Here is a 25413-nt window from a genome sequence, read left to right on the forward strand (position 1 = left end):
TAAAAAACTTAATCTTTGTAAAATAATATTTTATTACTTAGTGTTATTATACAAATTGGAATTACACATATAAGTATTATCTATACAGAAACTCCTCCAAATTAACTTGTGAATGCAGAACATTTGCTTCAACAGAGTAGGTACCTTCTGTAAATAAAAAGAAAATTATTATAATGTAGGTACTCATTCTAACATGAAAAATATCCAAATAATGATTTAAAAAAATCAAACATTTCGCCATAGAAGTATTTAGTCTTCTGTGAGTTGAAACGATCCCTCAATAATGAAATATGATAAATTTAATTTATCCCAAGCTTCTCAAGTAATATTATACTTATAAATGAATTTTTCCTTACCAACATTAAACCACTGATTTCTATGAAATCCCGTTTCTTCTCTAGAAGCAGCAATGGCAGCTTTTAAAGCGAAGGCGACGCTTACAGCTAAACATGTTGCTGGTTCAGCCACCGCTAAAAAGTTATATTAAGCATAAATAAATCAATATACACAATGTACTAGCAAACCTTAAATACTAAGCTTCCTTATTGCGATTTTTATGTGGAGAATAACTGAATAACACCCAACAGAGGTTTCTAAGACAAAATATAATATACTAGTGGTCCGCCCCGGCTTCGCCCGTGGTACATATTTCGCAATAAAAGGTCCGTATGTCCTTTCTCGGGTATCAAAATATCTCCATACCAAATTTCATGCAAATTGGTTCAGTAGTTTAGGCGTGATCGAGTAACAGACAGACAGACGTTAGACGAGAGTTACTTTCGCATTTATAATATTAGTAAGGATTTTGTCTTAGAAACCTCCTTAGAATAATATTATTATATCAGAAAACATGGCGTTGTAAAATGTTTACAATATCGAATAACCATTTTATCAGTCCTCAGAAAATTTATAAATTCAGAAAAGCAAGAAAATCACAGGGTTAAGTTTAAAGTAAAAGTAGTTAAGTGAAAAATCGATAAGGATACCAAAGTTTTAAAAGATCCAATAAAATTATCTAAAACTTACATCGAGAGCCCAAAGTCCCAACAGGATTGTGATTCTTCCGCAACTTTATTCTGAAGTCAATCGGTATATCCTTAGCCTGAGGTATATGGTAGTTCCAAGTCCGATCCGTCAGTATCTGACCTGTCTCCTTGTCATAAATTAATTGTTCTGTCGTCCAGTATCCTATTCCCATTGTAAAAGCACCTTGGATCTATAAAAAACGAAATTTTTTACACAATTTTAAACCGATTATTTGATTAATCTTCTACTATGTAATTTTTCCCACTCGTAAGTTTGTACAAATATGAGTATTCATTTAAATTTGTGAAATAATGTCACTAGATTCAATGATATTCAGGAAATGAATACGAGATATTTTTTTTATTTTTACCTGGCCAATATCGATCTCTGGGTTGACACTAGTACCAACGTCTTCAACTAAATCAACCCTTCGTATATGACATTCACCGGTTAATATATCCAATTCTACTTCTGATAGAGAAATACCAGCAGTTCTATGAGCTTCCTGATCATTCGAGTTAACCTGATAACTCGTTTGTAGATTGATTCCTTGCTCAAATGCTTCTTGCACTATATTTTCCCATGAAGGATCCTTAACTGATTTTCTCACGGGTGCTAGGCGATCTAAAAGCAACTGGCAACATTTTATAGCACCAAAACATATTGCCTGAGTTGTTCGACTCGCAACAGTTGAAAAGTTATTTGGAACAGATGCTACATCTAGTGGTTTTATTTTTATCTTACTAATAGGAACTTTCAGTATAAAAGCAACGGTTTGTATCACTTTAGTATTTATCCCTTGACCTATTTCTATTCCCCCATGTTTAATTACAATGCTACCGTCTCCATGATAGATGGATATATAAATATGAAAGTCTACCATAGGTGTTCCCGGCCAGCTCATAATTGCAACTCGGAGTCCCCGTTTCAACCACCTATTTTTAAGGTTAAAATCTTCTACTTCCATTTTACGTTTTTCATAATCACTATCCTCTAAGAGTGTTTCCAATACATCTTTTACATCTGTGTATTCACTATTGAGATTACACATACGCACTTGCAGTGGATCCAAGTCTAATTCGTATGCTATTCTCTCCATCACGTGCTCTGTCATGCAAACACTTTCGAAACTTCCTGAAAAAAACTTGAGCTCTAAGAAAACTTTTTGATCAATCGAATAAATATTTAGAAAACAGTTAAAATTGAACGCTTTTAGTCAATTGGTACAAATTGTTACCTCTATAAAATATACAAACTAAATTTTATTTAAATTAACTAGCTGCGCTCCGAGGTTTCGCCCACGTGCTCCACTCCTGTTAGTCTTAAGTGTGATGTTATACCTATAGTCTATAGCCTTCCTCGATAAATGGGCTATCCAAAACCAAAATAATTTTTCAAATCGGACCCGTAGTTCCTGAGATTAGCGCGTTCAATCAAACAAACTCTTCAGCATTATAATATTATAGTATAGATCTCACCAGGACTCCTGGCATATGTATTAGAAGTAGTATCAGTTGTAACAGTGAACACGTTGAAGTTCCACCGACTCTTGTCATAACAATTCTTAACTCCAGGGAAAGCTAGAAATGCTACGGGATCGTTGTCTTTGTAGCCAGTGTCTTGATATAGATTATAGTGTAAATACTGTATTTCACCAATGCCGTTTACTGCAACCTAGAAAATATGTTAATAATTTGGCGCTTTTGCTATGGTAGTACATAAAATAATATAATTGCTCTATTAGTTGAGTAAATTCAACTTTATTTATTTCCTTAAATATGGTAGTGGTTTTTACTACAAAAAAAAAGTTATAACAATAATAAGGTCATTTATGAGGAGGCTTCTATTTTATGTATTAATTCTTGCAAAAAAGCAAAACAGCACTGTACCAGAGATAACAAAAAGAATGCATTAATTTGTTAAGTTACCTCATAATCAAGATTACACGGTAATCTCTTGCCAATCACACGAATGTTAGGTTGGATATCCATCACAAATCTGCACGGTCTGTTGAGCAAATATGTGACGAGTGCACTGGCTGTGGCCGTGTAGCTACTCCTTGTTATTTTGGCGCCATAAGCTCCTCCACATCTTGGTACTTCTAAGTTTATTCTATTAATAAATTATTGATTTAAAAATACTGTTTGTTTAAGGTTTGTAATAATCAGTAATAGTATATTTCATCGTTAAAATAGAACAAAATATTGAAAAATTTAAGAATTTCTACAACAGCAACATTTTAGGTTAAAAAAATGTGTGCGTGTACTAGTGTACACACGTAAGAAGTGAAACTTCTTTATGACCATATTTTTCAAAAAATAATTTACTATATGCACCTTTAAGTACAGAAATACGTCAATCACGCGTGGTAGGGATAAAAACAAGATGGCGCGTAACGGAAAAATGTTACACTAAATTTTTTTCCAACCCCGATAAAGAAGTTTCACTTCAAATATTATCAAGTATTTAAAATTTATCTAACCGCTGAGGTTAATCTTGAGATGATAATTTGATTAATTTAAAGGCTATTTACATACCTACTTTGCTCTATGTTCAACAATTCTGATATAGCCAGATGCATCATATCTGGGTATTGAGTGGACGATAGTACATCAATACCATCCTCACTGGGAAGAGAAACACAACTCTGGGTTTCCATTGTATAGTGGTACTGCCAGAATATATTCTCCGTGTCTCGTATTACTCTATGCACATCTTCTCCTGGTTCTTTCTCAGCTGGGTTCGCTTTATACAACGTTATTCGACTCGGATCTAACATCTTCACATCACGTATATCTAGTAAAGGTTTTTTGTCATCTTTCTTATATGTTACTCGTACTAATTCGACTGCCCTGTTTGCTAACACTTCTGTTTCAGCTGCTATTATTCCAATGGGCTGATCAAAGTGGGTAATCCTATCTTCCGCTAGTAGTATTTGAGGTTGGTAAAGCGGCACTTTGCCACTTATGAGAATGTTATTTCCAGGAATGTCTTTGGCTGAGTAAAAAGCTAGTACACCTGGGAGGGACTGTATATGAAAATGAATATAAAATTATAAAGTTTAAAGTGATAATATCTAATTGATCCAAGAATAAATATTTTTTTTTACTCATTTTTTACTTTATTAATTAAAACTTTACTGCAGTATACACTTTGTTAACAGAAATATATCTAAATATTGAAATTGCGTTTAAATTTGTCAGCCTTCACAACTTAAAAATAAAACATCTCAACTCACCAGGGCCTCTGATGGATCAATATGCGCGATCTCACCGGTCGCAATCTTCGCAGTGACAAACGCACAATACACTTCTTTTTTCTGTGTGGGTAGATCGTTTACATACAAAGCTTCCCCAGCACACTGTATGAGTGCTTCCACTTTTGGCATAGGCTCATTTAGAGGCCATAACACTGGGTTAGTGTCGTATATTTCGGTACCTTTTGATAGTGGTCTGTATTTCCGGAGATCGATTGCACCAGATGCATAGCGTGCGTTTAATAGTTCTGGCGGTATTATATTGAGTAATCCCTGTAAAATTTAGGCAAAGATGAATCTTGTTCGTATTAAAAAAGAATTCATTAATATTTTTTCATTATTTTAAATTTCAGAAATGAATTTTTTTTACTAAAAAAAATACAGTTCAAGTATGTTACTAATTGATATAATATATACTATGATAGATTTTATCCCTGTACCTTATAAAATAAACCCAATGCAGCTTTCTTCCGAAATTCAGGTGAGAACATTCCTGGAAATTCCTCTACAATTATTTCGTCATTGAGAACATTAAGTGCTCCTTGCAGAACATCATTTTCGAACAACTTCTTATCTTTTAGATACAATTCAGTTCTATACGCATGAGTGAAGGCTCTTGAAAGACCACCGTATATTATTCGTGCGGATTTTACTGTTTCTCTGTCATTTGGATCTAGTTCATAGAGGAAAGCTCCGTGGACTTGTGCTACAGCGTTTTGAGATCTGGGCGTAACCTGAAAATTTAGTAATTATGGCAATTTACCTATAGTACGCAAATAAGATGTAAAAAATATTTTTTGTAATGCTTATAACTCTATCAGTCAGGATAGATATTTGCTTGAACATGATTGCATATGCCCGAATTTTTTAATACATATTTACATTCTATGAGACATAACTTGCTACTACGTTAAATTATTCATGAAAAAATGTTCAGTATGAAAAAAATAACATACTTTGAAAGAAGCGAATTTATAATTATCAGATAGCGGAGGTATTTTAACAGCAGTGATGATCTTTCCTCTCATATCAATCGACAGAAACTCTTGCAATGTTACATCTTTTGTACTTTCTGGACTCACTGGAACAAACATAACATGAATATTTATACTATCGTGGCTATACAGGGTTACTTGTAAATAAATAATAATAGTTTAAAAAAACTAAAAAATACGCTTTTTATAGAAAACCGAACTAAAAAATAGAAAATTTTATCAAATTAGTGTATTGTCATCGGTCCTCAATAAATCTACAAAGTTTGAACGAAATCTGGCCGTTTAAAGTGGGTCAAAATCGCGCCCAAAGACGTCGGTTACAAACATACAAACATACAGGTGAAGCTAATATAAAGCGTGTAAAAACCAGCAACCTCGCAGGACAAGATAGTATCATAAGTAACAACATTTGTTCTACGACTTTTGATAATGGTTGCTGGTATGTTTTACAAATAACTCTGTATATTTTACGGTCAGTTAGTTTACGACCTTTATTTATGTTTTGCTAGGTTTCGATCTGGCTTGAAGCTTTAGTGTCGACTCAAATATTATTTATTATATTATTGAACTAGATTTCCTGTAACAACATATTGGAATCGTAATATTATGCAATGCGTAATCATTTAGGCAAACAAGATTTTATCATATACGCTACTACATACTTATCTATACTAATACTAATACTAATTATTTTAGATAGATTAAAAAGCTGAAGAGTTTTTTTGTTTGAACGCGCTAATTTCAGGAACTACTGGTCTGATTTGAAAAATTCTTTCGGTGTTAGATAGCCCATTTATCGAGAAAGGCTATAAGCTATATATCATTACGCTAACACTAACAGGAGCGGAGGCACGCGGGTGAAACCGCGAAGCGCAGCTAGTAAAATATTAAATCTATACTAATATTATAAAGCTGAAGAGTTTGTTTGTTTGTTTGAACGCGCTAATCTCGGGAACTACTGGTCCGATTTGAAAAATTCTTTCGGTGTTAGATAGCCCATTTATCGAGGAAGGTAGAGTATAGGCTATATATTATCATTACGCTAAGACCAACAGGAGCGGAGGCACGCGGGTGAAACCGCGAAGCACAGCTAGTAAAATATTAATTCTATACTAATAGGGTAAAAGTGGGATAGATGCCCCACTTTTTGAAATAGCCTCATAATTTTAAAAAAATGAATCTTATACGATCACTTTTTATGAATATAGCTAGGTTAATTATCTGTCTTGAATTACTATATATATTTTTTATCCTATCATTTATAGATAATGTGTAATAAATATTTTTGTAGAACACCTTTTTTGAGGATAGATGACTACCTAGTTGGATAGTTGCCCCACCATGAAAATACTAAGGAGGATAGATGCCTACAGAGTGGGATAGATGCCTTACATACTCTATAAACGCGAAATCTAATAAAATTTATATGATAAACCAGTAAATGTCATGTTAACATAGTTGTTCTGTTGTCCAAGAATATACTTGCGCTCGCACTCCTTCTGCTTCTTTTGTATTTTCGTGGCGTGGTTCTCCTACAATCAGTATAAGGGCAGATCATTAATAAGTAAGTATATATAACAAAAAAAAGCAAATTAAACGAGTAAAATCGGTTAACATAGAGAAAACCTCTGACGCAATCAGGTAAAAATATAAACAGTTCCTGTGATTATCGATAATAACATACAGTATGTATTGAGGGATAGATGCCCTTAGAGGCCCCCTAAGGGCCCCTAAGGGCATCTATCCCTCGAAAAAAAAGGGGCAACTATCCTTTTTGATAAGGATAGCTGCCCCAGTATTTTTTTTTATTAAATATAAACAAAAGAGCCACTATTTTCACTTAGATTTGTACTTAATGAACTAGTGTATAGACATAATAAGAAATATAGTGAAATTTATTAATACTTATAAAGTTATGCAAATTCAAATATCAATCTTTTTAAATTTTAACGTGTTCGTGAAGTTCGCCCCGGATATTATTACACGCACTAGCGAAACACGTCTTCACCAAACAACAGCTCATGCGTACCCGAGGTGCGGGGTGATAGGAGCTCCAATTTAAATCATTAATTCGTAGTCACGACTCTGGGAAGTGAGGTTTTTTGAAAATGGGGCATCTATCCCCGTGCGGCATCTATCCCACTTTTACCCTATTATAAAGCTGAAGAGTTTGTTTGTTTGTTTGTTTGTTTGAACGCGCTAATCTCGGGAACTACTGGTCCGATTTGAAAAATTCTTTCGGTGTTAGATAGCCCATTTATCGAGGAAGGTAGAGTATAGGCTATATATTATCATTACGCTAAGACCAACAGGAGCGGAGGCACGCGGGTGAAACCGCGAAGCGCAGCTAGTAAAATATAAAATAAAATATATACTCATCAATCAGAAATGTTTCTATAATATACAAATGCATTATTTTGGAAAGTTAAGAAAATATAATGCAATAAAGAGTTTATTCTTTAAAATTTACCAATAGTGATAAATGCTCCAATCGCTTCCAACAACAAAAATAAATCGGATTGGAATCCCATATCTCTTTGTTTCAACATCAAATTCCCGGCTATTGATCCAACCTGCAATGTAAATAAATATATGGATGAATCACAGAGTTTATTCATGCCAATACACTGCAAATAAAGTTTTCAAATAAGAAAATATTACTACAGAAACAAAACATCTTCGGAATTATTATCTTTTTAATACAACTGTTTTATAGTAGTTAAGTTTCTTTTTTGTAAAATAGTTCATGTTAAAAACATTAGATATAATGCTGCAGCTAAAAATATGCAGCCATAATGAAATCGAATAACCCTTCCTTTTCGTGGACCCCAAAACTAAAAACTTATCATAATATGTACATACATTTCTAACAGGTATATGAGCTACCAAATCCAAATGTTCATACAGTTTTTCTAAATAAGAAAACTCTTGATACATCTCAGACATGTTCTTAAATATATTCATAGTATTTGTCAACGAAGTCCCAGCACCGATTATTAAGTTTTGGTCGAGGTAATGCATTTTTAGTTCATAGACTGCACTTATATCGATTAGCACTCGAGGAAATTCAAATATGTGGATCGCACCTAGAAAAAGACATTTATATACCTATTAGCGGTCCGCCCCGGCTTCGCCCGTGGTACATATGAAAAATAGATGTTGGCCGATTCTCAGACTTACCCGATATGCACAGAAAATTTCATGAGAATCGGTCCACCCGTTTCGGAGGAGTATGCAGACTAACATTGTGACACGAGAATTTTATATATAAGAGATAGTAGGTAATAAAACATTTTTTATTGTTTTCCTTGCAAATTTGCATCTAAAGCACCCCTTAAAAAATGGTGCGTTAGATACTATGAAAGAAAAGTTATAAACAACTTCAACATTATTAATTTTACAGATTTATATCCTCACCTCGTCCCGTATTCCCATCCACTAACATATAAGAATCTGTCCCTTCATTTCTCCACACTTCAAAAACGTCATTGATTTCATTTACCCTGTACCAAGTCTTATGATCGCTCAAATATATCTTTTTAACCTTTCCTCGTCTGGGAACAACACACCAATCTTCTTCACAGGGTTTATTACAAGTTCCTTTGTTTTTGCATAGTTTTAAATCTTCGATATCAACAAGGTTGGGTTTAGGAGCATCTTTAGCGAAGCTTCTGAAAGCGTCTAGGATGGATCTGTAGCCTGTGCAGCGGCACTGGTTGCCACCGAAGGAATTCTCGACTTCATATTCGGTTACATCGTAGTTCTTGTTTTCTAGTAAACTGCGAAAGTAAACGGTATTGGGCAGAGTATCTACATAATCTCTCATTAAACGATTTCCTTTGCGGACAGGAAGGTAGGTAATCTAGGTCGATATGTCCGCTTAATATAAATTTTAAAACTGTGCAAAAAACTACCATTATCATTTAATTTTTATTGTATTATGTAAATCAATCAAATCGTGCCATACCTAATTATATTTACCAACTAATAAATTTTTTTTCACAAAAAATTCTCCGTTTTCTAAATTTAAAAGCTTCCATGAACAAGAATGTACATAAATATTTTGGAAAACGCATTTATGCATTCGTTTTATATTGTAACTTTGGATACACAATCTTTATAGAAAAAGTTACTGATAATATAGTCATGGAAATCATTACCTATACATACTCATAATCCATCCGGGTGTACAATACCCACATTGAGAACCATTATACTTCGCCAGAGTCCGTTGTATGGGATGGTACCTTTGTCGGTTCCCTATCCCTTCCACTGTGGTGATCTCCCAGTCTTGGCAGGATAATATCGTTGTTAAACACTGAAAAATTTACACTACTATTAATACACTGTAATCTAAAAAATAGCGTTTCGTTTTCCTTTTCCAGTTTCTGAAAGGTAGAAACAATTTGTTTGATGGTATAGACTTATGAACGAAATTGCTATACAAAAAATATATGTAAGTAGAAATTTTAAACTATAGCAAACGCAAGCAAAACAACGATACTACAAATCAAAAAAATGTGTGCGTGTACTAGTGTAAACACGTATGAAGTGAAACTTCTTTATGACCTTATTTTTAAAAAAATTATAGAAATAACTTTACAGAAATACGTCGAATCACGCGTGGTAGGGATAAGAAAAAGATGGCGCGTAACGGAAAAAATTCACGCGTAACGAAAAAATGTTACACTAAATTTTTTTCCAACCCCGATAAAGAATTTCACTTCAAAAAAAAAGTAAAATACACATAACGCAAATTAAAACCTATAAGCAGAGCAACTCTATTTCATCCACTTCACGCAAAACACCCGTGAATCCTATAACTTACGTAGTAACCACCTATTTAGTAATCTGTGCTTAAACTCCAGAATCGCTGGAAAAACTGAAACTTACAGAATCAATAGACAACGTGGTCCTCTTGCCATCAGCATCAGGGATGGTCACAGAAACGATACACACTCCACACCCGCCCTCCTTGCACATGTACTTCGTGCCTCGGAGGTTCAGTCGCTTGCGTAGGAAGTTGTTCAGGGTCTCGTCGGAGTCTACCTCGGAACCCGCTGCAAAATTTCGTGGATAATTTTAGTGTTAACATTTAAAAAAATATACCCTGAATTAAGAGCATGCTTTTTGAAGTCGGTTAAATTGACCATAATAGTAAATTTTATATGCTACGATATTTAGTATTTTTCGTATGTGTATAAATTCAAGTTGCTATTTCGATTGTAGACATCGGAAAACATAAAAAAGTAATCTTGAAATAAAATATAGAGCATATCTATTTATTAGATTGTTGTTTTTTTTTATTTTGGGTTAAAAATTGGATAATAAAAATGTATGCACGTATTTTTGGGATAAGAAAATGAAAAAGTAAATGAAGATCCTTTGAGCTTTTGCCTAAAGTTAATGGATTTTTGAATAATATTTTAAATAAATAACGCATTTTTACCCATAGAAAAAAAGCATGTAACATCATCATTTCTATATATTTTTTTAATATATATAAAATAACAAACCTGAACAAGGCTCCCCATTCACACTGAAAGTTATTCTATCCATAGTCCAAACACTAGGCGGAATGACTGACACTCAATCAAAATGTAAATAACAATGTTATCGTTCACTGAATATAGTCGCAGGTAATGTTAAAAAGCGGTACAAACAAAAAATGTCTATTATTAGTCTATACAGTTTTCTCATAATATTATTTATCTGTGGTTTTCTCTATCTTATAGCGGGCTGCAGGTGGTAAGCGATCACAACCGCACATGAACATTTGCAGAGGCATGCGCATGACAAAGTCTCAAATGGTCTCTGGAAAAGTATTGGCGGCTTTTAAAGAGAAGAATCCCTAAAAATCCTTCACAATTTTTTTTAATTTCTTTTTTTTATCTCATGGAATTGGAGCCATTTTATAATGTTATTTTTGTCTCTGGTTGGTAGTTATGAGACGAGAGCGTGATATAGACTAGGTACTTTTTACAGCGGTGGGACATCTCATTGCCATAGGAATTTCCTTTTGACAACGGGCGAAGCCGCGGGGCAAAAGCCAGTAGGTAGTTTATACGTACATTTCATACTAAGTAACTTGTTTTGAGTGCGTACTAGCATAATAATGCTACCAGCATTTAAGAAAGCTGTAAAACGACGAAATGACGATATTACTAACTGTAACACGATAGTGAAGAAATACCCCTTCGTGATATGCATCCGTGTTTAATTAGTATATTCGATCATTATTTGTTGCTGCCTAATAACACGTCAGTTGTGTACTATATAAGTAATTAATTAATTAAAAAATTATGTAGCAATACATTTCCGGGATGTACACGATATAAGTATACTTTATTTTTTTCCGGCAGATAAAAAGTATGCATAATTTTCCAAAATAAATAATGGGTAATTTTACTCAAAAAATATGAAAAATTGTGTTTGTTTTTTGTAGTATTAGATCTCAAGGATAAACAATTATTCCGAAAACGAAACTCAATTATATTGTGCCTCTAAATAAAAATAACTTCTTTTTCTTTTATAATTATTGATCACTCAATTGTAAGTGATTAACAATAATGAATATGCGAACAGCCATTTGCTATTTCATAGTTCTTGATGCGTATAATTTTCTGTTGTGGTAACTTTTTGCACGAATGAACAAATAATTTTTTATAATGCAATGTAGTTTGCTTGCGAAAAAAATAATGAAGATTCAAAAATTCCTTACCTTTTCTGAAATAACATGTTTGTATAAAACTTGTTTTTCTTTTTAGGAAAAGGGGTTGTTATGTCGAAAATTGATTAATGATTGTCGATTAATGATTGTTCAATGAAATGTATGTGGACACAGTCACTAATAATAATATTGTATATGCGTATGTAAATTGCAGTAATTGAGACATTATTGGCGCATTGAAGAAAAATATAAATAAAAAGTAGTAGTAACTAGTGTTAGTGTAAAATGATAACATAATTATACCAGATACCTATACTCCCGATGGTCCTACTCATTGATAATGATTGTATTTGTATGATATGAATTCTATACTGTCACAAGTCACATCATATTTTAAAACGCTAAAGCTCTCGAGCTTCTCTAAAAGACACGTAAACTGAAGATGTTCTTCTTAATAAGATCGCATTGTTTTAATTTTGTTAACTGAAATTACTGAAACCCAAGAATGGTTTCCATTTGACCATACCATAAAATACAATTAAATTTTAATTGCATACTATAAATATGCCCAATTGCCCAATATGTTGTCGCAGATGTTTGTTTGCCTGGATTTTCTTTTGAAATATTTTAACTATATTTTTTACGTATTTCTTCGCTTTTTAAATCTCCATATCTTTGATTTCCTATCTTGCGACGAACTTATTAAGATTTAATGATATTGTTGATGGATTATTAACAATCAAAATAGGTAATAAAAACTGCTACGCCCATATGAACAAACATCATAATTTTTCTTGTACAATCCACAATACTCATTTCTAGCTCTCGGCTGCTATTTTAATTTATTTGTCAGTACTTGGAGAAAACTAAATATATCTCAAGACCACGTTCGACTATCAGTATTCTTCCTGATTCTGCTACATATAAGTCGTATTTGAACCGTGTAATCAGTATAGAAAAAACCAATGAAACATTACCCCTTGATAAAATATTGCATAATTATACCGCGCGTTATACATTGCTCGTATAATTAAAGAAGCTGGTTTATTTGTATTCTGTAGCGTCAATGTACACCGTTTTATAATATATAACTCAGTGATGATATGTGTTAACATCATCCGCTTAATTTATCTAATCGTGCAGTTGCCATTCATGCGGCCTGTGCGGTTTAAACATTATGAATATTAGCGACGATTTCAAAAACGAAAATAAAGAATCTAAATGTGATGTGTTTTATATTCTGTGGTCATCCGGTATATTAGTGTCTGTGCTGTGTTGTATAGTACAATGTGCTTTCTTTATATTTCTTGCGAAGTGCAGGAAGTTCGACGAAATTGTTTTGTGCCAAATGTCAGTCGCAAGACTGCTGAATACCTCGTTCGAATATTTAATCATATACCACAAACCGGATGAAATAATATCTCATGGTGCAATTTATGTTATTTACACGCATGCCGATTTTGTCCTGTTAATTCTGATGCTGATCTTCTCCAAGCATTTGTTCGACAAGATTGTTATAGTTTTCTCCAGCGCGAAGAAGAATTTAATTTTAACGTCGTTAGCGGTTTGGACTCTACCGCTCCCTTTAGCTTTTCTCTGGCCAATTTTCTTTCATATAAGCAAGAGGATTTTCCAAATATACTTCAGTATTTACGTGCATGTAAAATTCTTAATACTTCTTATAAATATATGCATTTTTATTGCTCTATTTCGAACTGTGTTAAGTCGAAGGTTCAAAATAAATAGAAATTTGCGGAACATTGTAAAAACTGCTATTGTAGCTTTTATTCTGATATCAATAACAAGTTTGCAAGTGTTGATAACAGATTTGATATCGTTTTATTACAAACAAATTAATAGTAGTGTATTAGTTTTCAGTTTTTGTGTTGTTAACTCTTATCAAGTTGTCGTAGTTACGATTATTTTTGTGACGATTGTCCGCCGAAAAATAAATATAGCATCTAACTACCGTTCTTCGCTTATGAAAATGAGAAGCTTAACTCTCAGATCTTCCGTTTCTTGACATTCAATTGTTAGTAATAATATGAAATATCTTAGTGTATTATATCTACTAGTTATAATATATTGTAAAACATCTTGTATAATGGTGAAAGCATAACATGCACTATTTGTATGAATTAAATAATACACCAAAACGGGTTTTGTAAAATTAAAAATGTAATAATATAATTGCTGCAAATTTACTGAAATCAAGAAGTTACATGAGTAATTTCCACTGTAAGGCGCGGGTCAAACACAAGCGGCGCGGGCGCAGGCGTGCCATAAGCGCACCTCTTGAATCTGTTTTGCACCACGTCCTTCTTATATACATTTTGTATGAAATAATTTTGGAAAGGCGTCGAGACGGCACGCCACGGTTGTGCCACGGTTGCGCCGCCTTTCCAAAGTTATTTCATGCAAAATGCCAATAGCGCACCCTGCAGCAGTGCGCCCGATGCGCGCTGCGCCGCTTGTATATGTCCCGCGCCTAACGTCTTTCATTGTGATAAGATCAACCTAATGCTTACCTTTTCCTTGACAATGTCGGAAAAGAAAACCAAAAATTTCCATGAACTGTCAAAATTTTTAAATATTCCTACATATTTATGAAGAAAAATGTTCAAGTAATTTAGAAGTATGGTACTAAATGGCGTGGGTTTTGTTAAAATTAATGACGAAAATGTCAAAGTATTAACAACGCATTAATTCTAACGTCACCAAAGAAATAACAGCTGTGGTTAATTTGTTGTTTAACGAGAGTCAACCCTGAATGTTGATAACCAAGAACATAATCATTTGGCAATGTTTTTGGATGGAATACGTAATACGTTTGATAGATAGGGCTGCCAACTTGTAAATAAATCTATGAACTGTAGACATAGTGGAAACACAGTGTGGAAATGTATATTTAATAAATTTATGACACACATAGGTACCTACATGTGTCATCATGTAATCAAGAACGTTTTAATTGTTATATTAATTTATTCAGCTGTATATACATTACGAAATATAACATAACAGAATAATATTTACTATATTTATTTTAAAAGTTTTGTATACGTATATATTTTAGAGCGTTTAGTGAAGTAGATATGCAAAAAATTGGCAACCCTATATAAGATAGCGTTGGCATTAGAGATGACTTCTTCAAGGGCCATTAACCTTAGAGATCGATAAGATAAAAGTACCTAATTTTTAATTAAAATATGTTTTAGTAGTATAAATAAAGAAATATGTATACTTACAATAAAACTCGTTTTAAACCAAAGATTAGCTTTAAATATTATCATGTTAATCTTATTTAGTATTATTACGTAGTATTAAATATTTTTAAGACGTCTGTGTTATTTTATATAGGTAAATTTTTCTTTATAATGTTTAATAGTTTTCAGATAATATAATGTTAACTTATTGTAAGTATAAAAGTTATGATTGTATTGCTCTATCCTCTATATGTAAATTATTATCAATAAATATGAATATAAGCTTGGCAAGCACTTTCATTGTTTTTCTTTAAAACCTACAAGTTCACTTCCTTTCAGCCTAAAAATTTTCTTCAGTTATTTTCACCAAAGAAGATATAATATCTTTTGCTACTTATTTATCATTTCATGTCATCGTACAGTTATTTTCATAATTCACATAATAAATATTCAGAGGCAATCAAATCCTCGATTTAATAAATGACGTTGGCTGTAGACAAGGCCAGGGTCGTCTGTAGGAAGCGACCAGCGTCAGTCGCCAACTGAGCAGCACACGCTCTGTAGTCTATATTTATTTCAGAGAACATTCCAAATTCGAAACCATTGCGCGTTCGATATAAAAAAATAAAAAGTTCAGTGCACAGATGCAAAATGACAGTTCAGAAACCGTAAAACCATAATGTGATTAAATATAAAGGTGCGTATTTAATTTACAATTATTGTTAAACAGTGTTTAAGTCTATTTAATGTCTGTACATTTGAGTTTTCATCGCTTTTCCAGATTACAGATGATTAATTATTATTTACGTTATCATGTAATAATAGAACAATAGAATACCTAGTACCTACAATAATTCGAGTTAAATGAAAGAGTAAAAATGTTAAATGAATATGTGACTTCATTTATTAAATTATTATAGAGTTATTAAAATTTAAAGCATGCTTTTTGACAATGAACGAAGTTTTACACAGATGTGTATGTATTGTGTAGAATCGTTATTATTGTAGCATTACGTGGGAAGGTATAAATTTAAAATGGTTTTGCTCTTCAGTTTTTTGTCGTATAAATAATTACGAGTCTTACCTACATAGTTTGATGCGTTTTACATTGAGCTCGCACGTTATTTGTTTTTGTTTATCATCTTATGACTTAATACAGTTCCCTTTTATTTCCTAAGTACCTATATGCAAATACATAACTAAAGTACAAGTATAAAAAGGTGAGAGTTCAAATAGCGTAAAAGAAAAGAAAGAAACATATTAAAAATTGTATAATATAATATTTTTTCTCAATGAAGATTGAAATTCAATCAATGTTAACCTAATTATCTGAAGATACAATTACTTACAATTCTAAACATACCTATTGTATTCATTTCATACAGTTAGAACGTGCCTTGAACAAATCATTGATACAATTGTTTCTATAATTAACAAGACCGACTCACAAAGATCAAATTGATCACATACACTGAATGATACTAACATATCTATCCTGAAAATATAAAGAGATTGTGCATTACAAAACAACCAATTAAAAAAAAATATATGTATTTTACTCATATTATAATTATGAATCTCGAAGGCTATATTTTATTTTATTTTTATCGCGGGCGGAACCTGGACAAACAGCTAGTATATACTAAAATGCAACCGATGCATGAATGACGTCACTGACGAAAATATTTTTCAAGGCATGCGCTTTTATTCTTATTGCACCCCTCATAAGCGAAGCGTTGAGGTGGGTACTACTGTCACTTCGCGCAAAACATCTGATTTTTCAAACTTAAAATGTCTTTATGTATCATACATTGCACTTGTAAGATAATACATACACACACATATTAAGAAAAAACACTATTTTTAACGTTCATGATATTTTTGATGTCATTTTTGTTATTTAAACTAGTTAAAAAACAGTTTAAAAAAGTTCTGTCTTGGACGTCCGTGTGTCTGTATGTGCGGATCCTTTTTCTTGTTAACACGATAGCGACCGAAATACTTTACTAATCGAGTCTTTTTTTTTTCTCTTACGCTTGAGTATGCTCAGGAATAGAACCCTTTCATTTTTCAGGGTCTGATTCGATGTGGTTTAATTGTTATTAAATAAACAAAAATAATAATTAATAAATATTTATTAAAAAAAAATTATGAGGCGTGCACTTTTGGATTTTCCAAATTATTTTCATCTCTGGTGCTTTAAATATCGCACGATAAACGAGAAAATCTAAAGAAAATTGGTTTATATCAATTAAATACGATTTGTCTAGTAATTATTAATCGGAAGCCATCGAACCAGCGTCTGCATCAGTGTTTAGAAAGCATATTTCTAATGTCACCCCAGATATAAGCTATCTTCGTAAATTTCTATTGCCATTATTCATAAGAACCGAATCCAAAATTCTATCTTTCTTCTTATTAGATAATGAATGAATTTCTTCTCACTGTTCTAAACTAGTCTAAATGATTTCTTCGATAAGTCTCATTTCTTTATCAGTTTTGAATAGTTAAGAATTTCAGCTTGTTTGTCATACAAGTATCTCCGATTTACAAGTTATTTCTCTACAAAAGAAATCATTAAGCATTTTCGTCTTGGTAATCGTAATGATTGATTCTAACGAAGTTTTCAAATTATTCTGCTTCATTTATCATTCCTCAAGGTTTAATATGAAAACATAATGGGAAAAATAGAGGATTAGATCTTTCATTTTACTACACTCTAATTGACAAGCCTTAATTATGTCGGCGCCAACATTGTCTGGGATAATATATTATTTTATCGTTATAATATTATGACTTAGAAATATATATAAATTAATGTCTGCCAAATGTATTTTCATTCTATTTCCTTTTACATGAATTTATCTAATTATTTATTTATATACCTATTCGTAATCATATAGCATTACAGTACAGTATATAGAAAATATGGTTTGTTAGGCTGTTATTACAGTAAATAACTATCTATCCTCTCTTCCGATTATACTTTTAAAATTAGTAGGATCATTATTTAATCTAACCACTTCTGGTATAATCCGACTTATTTAAAACGCACCAGAACTTAATAAAAGTGAACTTAAATTATGACCATCTCATTTAGAGACATGTTGTATTATAATAGCTCGTCCTACATTATGACTACGCGTCAGAATTTTTGATATCATTAATTCGTCCGTGCCCTACATATTAATGTGACTTGCTCTTTGTAAATGTTAGAATTAAAAAGCTTTTTTCATTTGTGGTGTGTTTTCATTCTATCATAAATTTACATAAGTCTAAATTAAGTTTTATACTTATGCCTAATTTGCCTATACATTTTGGCTCCCTGAGACAAAAGTTTTTACGCAAGTCAATAACAAAATTATGAATTGAAAATTTTTTAAATGTTTATTTAAATGTTCTGCAGTGACATTAATTATAATAATAAAAGATAGTTTGGTGATAATAGCCGACAAAGAACGAACAAATTAATTCAAAGACTTAAAAAGCGCTGAAAGAAATATCGCTCTAAGAATAAGAATAAAATAAAAACTGGCGTCGAGTCAAAAAAATAGAAAACATTTTATTCAAAACAAAAAGAATATCTATATGTATTAAATATTAATAAAAATGAATCGCCAAATGTGCTGCAGCTAACCATAAACTCGAAGTTCGTCTCGTTTGACACGTAAAAGGGACAAAAGAACGTCTGCAGGAATAGCTATTTACTACTTGACACAACATACTAGTAACTAATTTTATAATTAATTGGTCTTCTTTAATTTTTTATTTCATGTTTCAGGACAAAATGGCGCTACCTATGTTGCGCCACTGCTGCGGGTGCTTGTCTTTAGAGAGAGGATGCCTTGTACTCGGAATCGTTTCTATTGTAAGTACTATACATTTTTATAATTTACCAAAATATATCACCAATACACAATACTTTCATTTTCGATGAACAATTTAGTGTGATAATTATAAACAATATTATTAATAATTTAATCCCATCTCTTCACTTCGTGGTTCAAAAGATGTCACGGTGCAATTCCCATTTTTCTAAAAATTTTTTAGCGCGAAAATCCTAGTTTCCCATTGGATAGAGCAAGCCTCGTGCGACCAATCAATGCCAACGGCGGGAAATTGGACAGTTGCGATTGGTCGACATACAAAATAATAATTATATACAGATAATATAGATTAATAATGAATCAGATTAGATTACCTTTTCCCATGCGTATATTCAAAATGGCAGATTATTATGTACCTACTAGAAAAATGGTAAAGTTTAATACTAAAACAATTATTGTGCAGTGACTTAAATATGTACATCACAGGTACTATATTATATTTATTAACAATTCTTTTATAATTAACTTTATTCTCTTTTGCATATGCTAGTCATTGCACACGCGACTATGTCGTGTGAATTTATTTATAGACCAATGCAAAAATTCGTATAATTAGATTAACGAAATTGTTTTCGACTTGTTTACGTTTATATGCCAATTGCAAATTATATTTAGCTATACATGTGTAGGCTCTGCAATACTTTTCTCTGTGACGTCACTATCCGTACCTATAAAACAAAGAAATTGAGTAGATACCTATCTTATATCTCTATACTAAGGCAGATAGTAGATACCACAGTAGATACATACCTATAGGCTATAGATACTCGTTTAGAAAAGAACTACGATAAAAAAAAATAAACCTAGTAAGTATGTGTACCACATATAAATGTAAACATAAATACCTCAATGTTATTCCTGGAAATATACAATAGTAAACCGTTTCATTCATATCCCACCTTAGTCAGTGCAGTAAAAATAGATGCAATACAAATATATATAGCTAGCGGTTCTCGCGAACAAATTGTAATCTAAATAATACCGTTTATTGTTCGTTTTATGGGTTTCACAATTAATCTTTAAATAGGTTTTTGTTTCTTAAATGCTGTGTAGTTTTACGCACATTTTCTGTCTTATAGCACTTATGGTGTGAAGGCAAATACTGTAAAGTTATTTTTATCTATTTACTTATGGAGTTCACACCTTTCAGTTTAGTATAATTAATTACGTGTTATATGAACTGTATGTGGTATGTCTGTTCTATAAAAGGTGGTGCACATGTCACAATCAGTTTACTAGTAGACTTGAATATAGGTAGGTACTAAGAATGAAATCTTATACTAACTTGGCAGAGTACTATATCTAATAATATAAATAATTAGCAGAGGCCTCGCTTCGCATTCATTGTACCAGAATAAAAAAGATGGAATTTTACTTACTTACAATAAATAGGTAGGTACACAATTAAAATGCAGTTTTTTTTATGCTATTGGATAGCAAACGAGCAGACGCGTCGCCTGGTGTTAAGCGATACACGCCGCCCATAAGCATCCACTTCACTGGGAAGTGGATGTGTTGCTGTCCACAAGGAAGGAGTTAGGTAGAAGGGGCGAGGATGGGAGGGAATGAGGATAGGGAAGGAGAGGATGGGTAGGGGATGGGAAGGGATGTGGGCCTCCGGACCCCTCACTCACCGTACGGAACGCGACAGTAAACTGTCACTATGGCGCCGATATTCTGTGAGGGTGTGGTACCTTCCCCGGTGCGAGCGTGGCCCAATTCGTGCCGAAGCATGCTCGACTCCCACTCTTTTAAGAGGTGGTAAAACTATTACTCTAGTCTAAGAGCATCTACAGACGCTCCGATTTGGTTGGTGCCAACCATATTGGAACCGACATGGCAACCATTCCAACATTGCTACAGATTGTCCGACGGTTGGCCTTCCAACTGTTAGTTGACCATAGAGTAATATGTCAGTTGACCATAGTACGAAGAGAATGGGCTAAATTCTACTATAGAAATAGAGAAAATTACAGTCTTATGCGGCTCTTATAACTTATTTTTTAAGGTTTTTAATGTAGCCGCACTGTCAATTTTTTTAATACTTCTAACATAATAAAATACGCTTGATTTCTGGCATCTCTATTTGCGTAATCTTTGTTACTTAAGTCCCACAAACAGGGAAAGTCTTTATATAGTTCCAGCAATTTTATTAATATGTCACGTTCGGTGACCGTAACTCCCTCGGCGTTCATGTTGACGTCCTACACCGGCGGCGTTGCGAATGTGAATGAGCCAATCTTAATACTATTATAAAGGCGAAAGTTTGTAAGGATGTATGGATGTATGGATGTATGGATGTATGGATGTTTGTTACTCTTTCACGTAAAAACTACTGAACCAATTACAATGAAATTTAGCACACATATAGAGGGTAACTTGGATTAACACATAGGATAGGTTTTATCCCGGAAATCCCACGGGAACGGGAACTATGCGGGTTTTCCTTTGAAAACGCGGGCGAAGCCGCGGGCGGAAATCTAGTTACCTATATTACTCTATGGAATGAGCCGATTTGGTCGGAACAAAGCTTCCAGACGTTCCAATTTGGTTGGATCGGATAGGAAGTTGGTTTGGTCGGTATCGCCGGCGCATCCGACCACGTCAAACCAATATTAATAATAATTATGTCGGACCGACCGCTCTCTACACTTTCCGATTTGGTCGTGGTCGGATGGTTGGCACCAACCAAATCGGAGCGTCTGTAGATGCAATAAGTAAATCTTTTCAAATCATTGTAAAAATAAACGACAGTAGGTACTCGTACGTGGAAAGAAAACTAAAGAAATGTTAAGGTTATATTGAGTTATTCATGTGCGATAAGCATTCTATATTAGCCGACAACTGCATTGCCCCAAGGTTGTGACTACTCGATGCAGGTGTACAAATATTATTGTCAAGTGAAAATATCAGACTTCTTATTTAGCTATTTAAATTAACAATTAGATAATCGCTTATACCAAACACGATATGAAGGAATCAAAAAAAATATACAAACATTATCTAGGTATATATACTATTTAAAATCTCTCGAAAAGGGAACAATAACCACACACGCACACAAACACACACAACTTATTTGCCAAATTAATATTTGATTTCCTTCTGAGCAGATAACATGTATTATTTAAACTTAGTTGAATATATTTTTGTTGTTTGATTACATTATTGGAAAACATTCCTCTTATCTAATATATCTAATATATCTAATACTAGCGGTCCGCCCCGGCTTCGCCCGTGGTACATATGAAAAATAGATGTTGGCCGATTCTCAGACTTACCCGATATGCACAGAAAATTTCATGAGAATCGGTCCACCCGTTTCGGAGGAGTATGCAGACTAACATTGTGACACGAGAATTTTATATATAAGATATATACATATTATAAAGGCGAAAGTTTGTACGGATGTATGGATGTATGGATGTTTGTTACTCTTTCACGTAAAAACTACTGAACCGATTACAATGAAATTAAGCACACATATAGAGGGTAACTTGGATTAACACATAGGATAGTTTTTATCCCGGAAATCCCACGGGAACGGGAACTATACGGGTTTTCCTTTGCAAACGCGGGCGAAGCCGCGGGCGGAAATCTAGTAAGTTATAATTCCAACTGCATCAATTTCAATCGAATTTATTTTAATCTATCTGTTTACTGTTAACATTTGAAATTATAAGTTCATATCTTGCACCAAATATTTATTAACTAAAAATAAATATCATCTTTGACGTCCATCAATCCATACTAATATTATAAATGCGAAAGTAACTCTGTCTGTCTGTCTGTTACTCAATCACGCCTAAACTACTGAACCAATTTGCATGAAATTTGGTATGAAGATATTTTGATACCCGAGAAAGGACATAGGCTACCTTTTATTGCGAAATATGTACCACGGGCGAAGCCGGGGCGGACCTCTAGTATTAAACATATCTATACAAAATATATTTCAGCAAGCGTGCGTGCTATACATAATCGCTGGGTCATGGAACCTGCCAAACCACAGAGAAAGGGAAAGAGAAGATAATCTGATCTCCATGACTATGGTCATGTTCTCCACCCTGTCTGCTATTAGCAACCTGGTGGTGCTTATTGGGATTTGTAGGGTGAGTTATTAAATATTTATATACAAGTTTAATGTATATTGTATTTGTAAAAAAAACGTGAAGACTATGAAAAAGACAAAATAAATAAATCTTCATTGCTAAGCTTATCGTCTTGAAAATATTACTTAGTCGTACTCTTTGCTAATCTGTGATATTATGCTAGTTATGTAAATTTTCGGAACTACCTCTAGTCTGAAGATTAACAAGTCCTATTATAGATAGGTACCTATTGCAAAAAGCGTCCGTCCGTTACGTGATGTTTCAAACCGTTTTTTGTGAATTAGAACAAACTTTTCGAACAAAATTTATAATTTTATTATGATTACTTGTACTCTAAACCAAAACTCTAAACTAAACTAACTCTAAACTAACTAACTCTAAACTCTTCCAGAGACGACCGAACTACCTGCAGCTCTCGCTACTCTTTAACTCAGTGTTCATTCTATGCATCTTCCTGGTAGCGGGCGTCACTTGCCTCTTCAGCCCGGAGTTCAGGCCCGTGCTGCAGTCGCCAGGCAATGTGACCCTGGTGGTCGTGTCGCTTGTACTTGGCGCAGGTAATTTGTGATATCGCTTAGAATAGGAACATATATATACTGACATAGAAGCGGTCTATACAAATAAACTAGCATTTTAATTCAAGTGCCCGTAGACCCACTGTCATATCATTCTATAGCAGTGGGTCCACGGGGAGAAAATATTACCCGTAGACCCACAGTGGGTCATTGCGGGGGGACCACGGGTAATACGCCCAGTTATAGCCGTTCAGCGTTATCTACGTGAACATTCCACACACCCAAACATAGTTACATAATATGTACGCATTCACGTACTCCATAATGAGACAAAGATAGAATATACATTTAAACCATTAGCCGAAAAGAGTTAGCAACGTAAACGACTAACTCAAGCCGGCTAATTAGCTGACTTCAGACGGAACGTGTTTTTACGCGTATACCGCTTGTACCTCAGTATATTGTATGTATATGTATTCTACGTGATATCGTTATTATTTGATTGAATAGCGTATGGAAGGCTATATAAGCTTTTGCAATTAGTATATTTTATGGACTCTAAATAAATTATTCTTTAATAGTATTTAAATGCAAAATTATAAGCTATCTAATAAGTGTAGTCTGAAAACATAAATCAATATGACTTACTATGAGGCCAATTTTGATAGTATAGAAATTTAATATCAATCGTACAATCTACGTTTATTAATTTATTATTAACCTCTACAATGTGTTTATTTTTCAGCTTATTCGCTATACTACCTGATTGTCGTAAACAGTCTTTACAGGAAGATGAAAATGTCCTACAGTGAAACGGCTCTGCCAATGTGATTGACTTTTAGTGCCTTATTTATACTTTTGTAATACTATGTGTATGTGTAAATAAACTATTTATTTAAATTAACTTTTGTTTAGTCATTTTTCATCATTAATCCGAATTTATTTCCACGGTAAGATACGCTAAATGTAATGACTCTAGTGTCTACACTGAAACCACAGTAAACTGATACGAACAGTAGCGAAACTCCGTAAAAAAGTTCGAAACGGTTCATTACACAAACAGACCAATTTCGACGAGCTACTTCGTTCGCTACTTTTGATTTTAATTGAAGCCAGAGGCCTTAATCTACAGAAAACTACTTATTATTCAATACATATAAAAGAAATAAAGTAACAAAAGGCATAGCATATAAAATATTTAGAGGCTACTTATTATTGTAATGAGTATTAGATATGAATATATATCTCATAATTTTCGCTACATAAGTTTTGTTACCATTTTTAGTTCGGTCGTTTACTGTTAGGTATTTTAGTTAGAAAATATTATATTCTTAATTCTAGTCATATAATGACCCACGAGAGGTATCACTTACTAAGATATTGGGTCACATCTTCAAAATAATAAACTCAAATCGTTTTTAACGTTTTTATTTTACCATCGCATATAACAAAGCATTGTACAACAATCACAAACATCAATATTCCTAAAAAAATCATTTAAAATTCACATTATAAATAATAGGACAACATTTAAAGCGTAGATATAATTGATCATATAATTGTGCCGACATATAGAGCGAGGTCTATTCAAACATAGGAAATAGTTAAAAAATAAATATATTTTTGTAGAAACACCATAATATTTTATAAGAAGGTATTATTTGTCCGTGTTTAGTAAATGTGTTTGTTCTGTTTTCATATTCAGAGGTAAATATTTTACTTTATAATAAAATAGTAGGATATGTA

The 25413-nt window shown here is 33.0% G+C and overlaps 2 protein-coding genes across 3 annotated transcripts; one reads left to right on the forward strand and one right to left on the reverse strand.

Annotated features, from left to right (window-relative positions):
* Positions 1-12: 12 nt before the first annotated feature.
* LOC149487293 (uncharacterized) lies at positions 13-10866 on the reverse strand. The gene is made up of 16 exons (XM_089697572.1): positions 10794-10866; positions 10171-10337; positions 9438-9595; positions 8695-9056; positions 8140-8363; positions 7748-7850; positions 5239-5363; positions 4723-5016; positions 4265-4555; positions 3564-4054; positions 2955-3138; positions 2505-2700; positions 1397-2160; positions 1027-1216; positions 357-470; positions 13-147 (listed from the first exon to the last, which is right to left on the reverse strand). The coding sequence occupies exons 1-16, from the start codon at positions 10834-10836 to the stop codon at positions 77-79; spliced, it is 3777 nt and encodes a 1258-aa protein (XP_089553698.1). The 5' UTR covers positions 10837-10866; the 3' UTR covers positions 13-76.
* A 4800-nt stretch (positions 10867-15666) lies between these two features.
* LOC149487294 (uncharacterized) lies at positions 15667-24571 on the forward strand. Of its 2 annotated transcripts, XM_089697147.1 has the most exons (5): positions 15667-15850; positions 18935-19021; positions 23000-23152; positions 23544-23709; positions 24413-24571. In XM_089697147.1, exons 2-5 carry the CDS (start codon positions 18941-18943, stop codon positions 24496-24498), a joined length of 486 nt encoding a protein of 161 aa, XP_089553273.1. In that variant the 5' UTR covers positions 15667-15850; positions 18935-18940; the 3' UTR covers positions 24499-24571. The 2 variants fall into 2 exon arrangements, with proteins under 2 accessions (XP_089553273.1, XP_089553272.1); XM_089697146.1 differs by lacking the exon at positions 15667-15850 and having other exon boundaries at positions 18926-19021.
* The last annotated feature ends 842 nt before the right edge of the window (positions 24572-25413 follow it).

Source organism: Colias philodice, chromosome 7, assembly GCF_061535455.1.
Source record: "Colias philodice isolate Cphi_HAF_F1 chromosome 7, ilColPhil1 Martin Lab GWU primary, whole genome shotgun sequence".
Lineage (NCBI taxonomy): Eukaryota > Metazoa > Arthropoda > Insecta > Lepidoptera > Pieridae > Colias > Colias philodice.